Genomic DNA, 7,045 nt, shown 5'->3' with positions numbered 1-7,045 from the left:
TTCCCTTATCTACGTTTGTGTCTCTGCTGGTGTGTAAAATCATCCTCAGTTTTCCAAGTCTGATCAACTGCCCAAAAGACATTTGCCAGAGCCATAGTCCAGATTGAGGTGGGAAGAAGTGACTCGCTAGGCCCACAAGCTTTTTGGGGGGGGGGAGAGAAAGAGCGAGGGGAGGAGAGTGGGTGGGTGAGAAAGAGAGAGAAAGAGAAAGAGAAAAAGAAGAAATAAAAAGGAAAGATGCGCTCGGGCATGAAGAGCAAGGCTGACATTTTCCTAGCCACCCTCCTCGGAGGGCGAGATGCGCCTTAATAGGAAAGACGACGAAAAAAGGAGGAAGCGTGCGGGAAGCCCTCCTCCTCCTCCCTCCCCCCATTTTCTCCTTCGCGCTGGAGGGAAGCTGGTGCGGCGGGAGCAGCTCCAGAGCCTCTAGGTGCCGGAGGAGCGACGCTGGCTGCGGAGGGAGTGGGGGGGAGCTGCAGGAAGAGCCGGGGAAGCGGCTTCTTCTTCTGCGCTTCAGGCAATGATGGCGCGGCGAATGCCTCCTCCCGCTTGGTAGCGTTTGAAACCGCTGAGGTCCAAGGCAAGCCGCCCGTTTCGTTTAGGGCGGCCGGGAAGGTTCCTGAGCGCTGAGCGCGGCGCCCCGCAGGCGGAGTGGGCGGGCTGCGCTGGGCCGGTGTGTGCCCGGCGCGCGCCAGAGGTCCTGCACAGCCGCCGCCGCCGCTGCCGCCGCCTGGATGCCAGAGGCTCCCCAGGAGCCGGCGGCCAAGGGCACTCAGCGGCAGCTGGAGGAGGAAGAAGACGAAGAGGAGGAGGAGGAAGAAGAAGAGGGCGACGATCCCGGGCGCGGAGCGGGGGGCCTTTCCGGGGCAACCTGGTTCTGGCCATGGCCTCCAACTTTAATGATATAGTCAAGCAAGGCTACGTGAAAATCCGCAGCAGGAAGCTCGGGGTGAGTGAGAACGGGGAGCCGAGCGCTTTGTTTCTCCTTCCCCCCCCCCTTCCCCGCCGTCATCTCCCGGGCTGGGTGGCGGAGGGGGAAAGACAGGCAGTCTTCGGAGCTAAAGGGACGTTGGGTCTGGCTTGCCGAGAGGGGTGGTCAGGTGCGGGGGGCCAGGGCTCGCGCTTTGCCTCGGCTTCCCCGATCGCTTGCCTCGGAGCTGCCCGCTCTTGACTTCGGCGTGCCTGGGGTTTTTTTTTTTCTTTCTTCTTTTTCCTCCGTGCATAGCGCGCCTGCCTTGCCCGCTTCCCGCGAGGAAGGCAGCTCGCAGTGTTGGCATCTCGGGAGGCGTGAAGGCAGGCATCGGGGTTTGCTCGGGGAGAAAGCCCCGCGAATGTCAAGTCGGAATTGATCTCGACCTAAATGTGGCTAGGACCGCGGCTGGCATTAGATGCCGCTGGGCTGTGCTTTGGCTAGAAATCTGACTGAATTCATCCGGGAGGATTGTCCTTTTCACTCGACCTGGGGTTTTTTTGGGAGGTGGGTGGAAGATTTTTTTGCGTGGCGAGATTGAGTGGAGTCGTCCACGTATTTAAACTTCCTTTTTCTCTCTCTGTATCTTAAAAAAAGGCAACCCTTTTAGGCTGAAATCCTAAATGATTTTGACCAGTGAATAAATTCCCCCAGAAGATAATGAGGTTTCAGGAGAAAGATTGTATAGGACTGAGCAGTGGGGGAATGGGAAGCAGAGAGACTCCCTTGATGTTTCCCTCTCTGGTTCGGATAGCAGCGATTAACAGGTTGGAGTGTGACTGGGTCAAAGGTCAGGACTTTGTTATAAACTTTGTGCAGAAACATTTCCTCCTCTTCCTCCTCCTCCTCCACCCACCAGGAGAAAGCTTGACAGGGCTGATGAGATTTCAACTTGAACAAGTCCTGTGAGAAGGCAAGCTGGGGAAAATGCACAAAAATGCAAAAATGCACAAAAGGTCTCCTGGGTGGAGCTGTCTGATACTGGATTGATAGGACAACAGGGGAACCCCAGTTAGCTAAGGCTCTCTGCAGGTGGCAGCACCTGGCTGACCTTGGAAAAGCTTAGAAGATAAGCAGGGTTGAATCTACTTATGCTTTGAATGAAAATCCACCAGGCAATTCCTGGGTCTACCCTGGAAAAAAATTTAAAACATGGGAGGAAGCACAGCAAATCTCTTTTTTTTGTTGCCAAAAATTTACTGTCTCTGGATGTAGTTAGCAGAGGTAGAATGCAACTTAAGACTTTTACTTTTACTCAGGTAGCTAAGGCTCAACACCACTGGCGGAAAATATGCAGATTCATTGCACAGGGCAGATGGTCTAGGAATTGGCAGGTGGCAGTTGCTTTCTCTTCACTTCAGCTGAAAGATTGTATAGGCTTGCAAAAGGAAGATTTATGGCTTTAAAGAAAACATTACTGTCACTTAGAATGATGATAAGTAATGAAAAGGGATTCACCTAATTTTTGGCACTATCCTCTGCTTCTGAATTTGGCTGGCTATCAGGAGTCAAAAAAAAGCTGTAGCTCTTACTGAATGCTGTCATCATACTTACCCAGAATAGAAAGTTCTTTAGGAATTTGTTAGGAAATATGGCTGTTCTGAGAGTATTTGACAGGTTGACGGCAAATAGTATACAAAGTCTTGTGCATAACCAGATGGAGATATTTGCTCTTGTTGAACGTTATAAGAATTTTATCCCACTAAAAGTCAAATAAATGTTTATTTATTATTGTAACCTGACCAATTACTAGATGTTTTAAATGATAAAAGATATAATACAATCAATAAATTCAATTTTCAATTTAAAAAGTGTTATGATTCCTGGGGAATTATTGTTTGCTTTTCATAGTAATCTGCTGCTTGCTGTGAACTGGATAGTTTACATCGTACTTGTCAAACAATATCAGAAACAGATTGTCTCCAATTAGTTGCTCTATACATACTTGAAAACACTATACATAATTGAAAAAGTGAGTACAAAAATGCTGCTGATTATCATGATGTATTTGTATTTATTTTAATGATAATCAAGGTTGTTTCTTTGTTTGGAAAGTGTTCTTTTTCAAATCACAACATGTTAAATTCTTTTACATCCCTTAATCTCCTTATATCTTTAATGTGAAAAAGGTAATAAGCATTTTTAAGGAGTGGTCTAAAATTATGCTTCTTGCTTATCAGACTAACAAATTTTAAAGATAGGCCACAGCTATTCAAAATGACAGTTCTTTTATTTTTTTAAGTTTGAAAAATAAATATAGCTGCCATAAAAACAGAATAAGTAGTTACATATACCTGTTTATCCATAACCATCATATTATTTGGTTTTGCAAACTATTCAGAACCATATACTGTATTTTTCAGAGTATAAGACACACCTTTTTCCCCCTTAAAAGAGTGTGGAAATGTTGGTGCATCTTATACACTGAATACCGCCATTTTTGGCCTTCCAAAGCCCCACCGCTGCATCCCATTTTTGTGAAAAATGGGCCATTTTTCACCTCCCAGCAGCACTCTGGAGGCTTCAGCATGGCTGGGGAAAGGAAAAATGCCCCCGTTTTGGTGGAAAATGGGGGTGTTTTTGCCTTACACCAGCCTTGCTAAAGCCTCTAGAGTGCTGCTGGGGGCTGGGAAAGCCGAAAACTTTTTTTTCTTACTTACCTCTTCAAAATCTTGGTGCACCTTATCCACCGGTGCATCTTAAAGTCCGAAAAATACGGTACTACTTCATACATTTTGTTCTTTAAGCTTATCGTCTCTCTATTTTTTCATGATCTCATCAACTTCATCCAACCAATAATTGTGTCAGTTATCTCTGACTCATTCAGTCTTCCTTTATTTATTTGTTTTCTCGTTCAGTCTTCATTAATTCCTTTTATATAAACATAAGTACCCAATCCATATTCATTCAGTACCTAGTCATTTTTGACCCTTCCAATTAAAGTTTTTAAATTTGAAGATATAATTCTATCATTTTTTAAAAAAATCTCTCAAAATTGATGTAAATATTGCTTAAAGACAAAACAATTTATAGGCTAAACAAATGCCTAAATATTTAATTAGAGATTTTTTTCATGCTAATATATTTGAATTGTTTTCAACAGATAACATTTTGTATGGAAAAGACAACTTTCTAGACTAGTGCTGGCGAATCTTTTCAGCACCGAGTGCCGAAACGGGAGTGTGTGTGCGTGCCAGAAACTGGAAGAGCAGCCATCTGGTGTGCATGCACGTGCCAGGAAGATGATCTTCTGGTTTCCAATGTGCGCATGCACACTGGCCACCTGGTCTTCTGGTTTCTGGTGTGCAGGGGTGCACAAAGACCATGGCCGGTGTACATTTATGCACCAGAAACCAGAAGATAATCTTCCTGGCATGCACATTCCCACTGAGCTGCTGCTCTTCCGGTTTCTGGCCCTCCCACATGTGTGAAGACCAGCTGGTGGTGCGCCGGAACATGGAAGAGCAATGGGTGATGGCTTGTGTTCCTGGAGAGATGGCTCTGTATGCCACTTGTGGCACCCATGCCATAGGTTTGCCATCATGGTTATTGATCTTCTCTTTTTAACCTGGTGTATTATCTAACTTGGTTTATCGAATCTGTTTTTTAGCATGAAGGTTAGCAAAGAATTCTTCAACATTGGAAAGATAGTACAACATCAGATTGGACATATAGGATTGCCACTAAGTCCAATAATGACATAGGAGTTATTTAGAAAGGGGTTTTGCCATGCTCCATGTAATACAATATATTTTTCCTTGTTTCTGTGACTTTAGCTTGGGAAATGACTAATGTCAAATACTTTTCCATCCCATTGATATAGAGCAGTGATATGTACACTGATGCTTTCCATATTTTTGCTGAATTCATTCAGTCCCTTTCCATGTAAGCTGAAGTTGATAGTCATTGATCTAAAACAAAACAACTGATCAACACCTGATTACTTATCAGTGATTCCATTTCTTTCTATAATACATATTTTCATGTTAAGATGATGTAAGTGAATTTTAAATATTCAATGATAATGGCTACGATGTTATGAAATGTTACTTCCTTTTGAAAAACAATAGATAAATTGATTTTTGTCACAAGATCTGGTGTACAGAATTGATATGTTAGTTAGATTTTGCTAAAAATTGCCAATTATATTACCAAATTGGAGTTGGAACACATTTAATAATCTCAATGATCAGCATGTATTGGTCTGTTGTACTTTATAGTTTTGATTGTTCATGTTGATCTGTACAACATTGTTGGCTGGATTCACTTGCCCTGATAAAATTATTGACCTAAGTGATCCACTCTTTAGTATCTCTTTAATGTCTATTGTTATGCCACAATAAAGCCTCCACTAGTTTTAGGCCTTAAGATGTTTCTGGAAATGCATATGGTTTGATGTGGTTGAACTAGACAACCTGTTATGTTTAATAAATTCACCAAAGAAAGAAAAATTATATACTGTATATACTCGAGTATAAGCCTAGTTTTTCAGCCCACTTTTTGGGCTGAAAAAAGCCGCCTCGGCTTATACTCGAGTCAGTGAAAAATTTGCCCGAAATGGAGGAGAAAAAGGGGCGGGGCCATGCCGCTGGGTGACACTCGTGAATGGCCCGGTGCCCCTGTGAGTTTCCCCTCCCTCTGTGTCAGTTTGCCGCGCAGCGCGCACCGCACCATCCCCCCTCCTCACGTTCTAATGTAATGCAGGGCTGTCTTACGATTCCCCTTCCTCCCCCTCCTGCCGCTCTGCAACGATGTCCCACCTCCTCCTTGTTATGGCAAGCAGCCACATAGCGATGTCCCACCTCCTCTGGTACAGTGATCCAATGATAGGAATCACTGTGCCGTGTGTCATAGGAGGCGGGACATCGCTCCCGCGGCTGCACGGGACATCATCATCACAGCGGGACATCAGCATCATGAGGTGAGTGAAGTATTTCATTGAATACACCGCTAGTTTACTGTTTTTCTTTGAAATAAATATTCAAAAACATTATTGGTATCTATTTTTATTTTTGAAATTTACCGGTAGCTGCTGCATTTCCCACCCTAGGCTTATACTCGAGTCAATAACTTTTCCAGTTTTTTGTGGTAAAATTTGGTGCCTCGGCTTATATTCGGGTCGGCCTATACTCGAGTATATACGGTATATGAAGAAAAACTACACATAGTAGACCACTACATATACTTGGGCAATGGATCTCCATAGACGGTGATACAATAAAGGAAATTGAACGGCATGTTAAATGTGGTTGGTAGGCATTTGGCAAGCTAAGCATAATTTTCAAGAACAACCTCCCTCCATGCCTGATGAGAAAAGTTTTCAATCAGTGTGCGCTACTTGCTCTAATATATACTAGTGAAATATGGATACTAACCTCACAATCAATACAAAAACTACGAGTTGGTAAAGAGCCATGGAAAGATACATGCTCAGCACTACAAGGCAAGATAGAAAAATCTGCACATGAATTAGAGAACAAACAAAAGCACAGAATATCACCAAGAGAGTAAAAGAATTTCAATGGAAATGGGCTGATCACATAGCGAGGAGGAGGAGGAGGAGGAAGAGGATTATAGCAATAGCAGTAGACTTATATACCGCTTCATAGGCCTTTCAGGCCTCTCTAAGCGGTTTACAGAGAGTCAGCATATTGCCCCCAACAATCTGGGTCCTCATTTTACCCACCTCGGAAGGATGGAAGGCTGAGTCAACCCTGAGCCGGTGAGATTTGAACCGCTGACCTGCTGATCTAGCAGTAGCCTGCAGTGCTGCATTTAACCACTGCGCCACCTTGGCTCTTATTCCATATTCCCCTATGGAAAAGGAAAAGTGACAAAAGGAAATATGATAATACAAGAGGATTTGTTTGTAAATATGCCTAGGATTTTTGGGGGCAAAAATGACAACAAAACAAAGCTAGGAAGTATAGTGTACTTTTTTGTCAGGGTAAGTTGATGATTTTTTTTAATTATTCACCTGGTTATTGAGATTGGGGTATCATTCAAGAAGAAGAAGAAACAACAGAAACAAAAATAACAAGGGAAGGCAAAAAAAGTGGTGGCAGTAGGAGCACC

The 7,045-nt window shown here is 43.7% G+C and overlaps 1 protein-coding gene across 1 annotated transcript in view; it reads left to right on the top strand.

Annotated features, from left to right (window-relative positions):
• Positions 1 to 883: 883 nt before the first annotated feature.
• The window catches only part of DOK6 (docking protein 6), a 185,576-nt gene continuing 179,414 nt past the window's right edge, over positions 884 to 7,045 (top strand). Inside the window, exon 1 of the mRNA XM_032223099.1 lies at positions 884 to 949. Within this exon, the coding sequence (XP_032078990.1) occupies positions 884 to 949 (66 nt within the window). The remainder of the gene's footprint in view (positions 950 to 7,045) is intronic.

Source organism: Thamnophis elegans, chromosome 8 (genome assembly GCF_009769535.1).
Source record: "Thamnophis elegans isolate rThaEle1 chromosome 8, rThaEle1.pri, whole genome shotgun sequence".
Classification (NCBI taxonomy): Eukaryota; Metazoa; Chordata; class Lepidosauria; order Squamata; family Colubridae; genus Thamnophis; species Thamnophis elegans.
The sequence above is the reverse complement of the archived record's forward strand: the minus strand, read 5'-3'. Positions and strand labels throughout refer to the sequence as shown.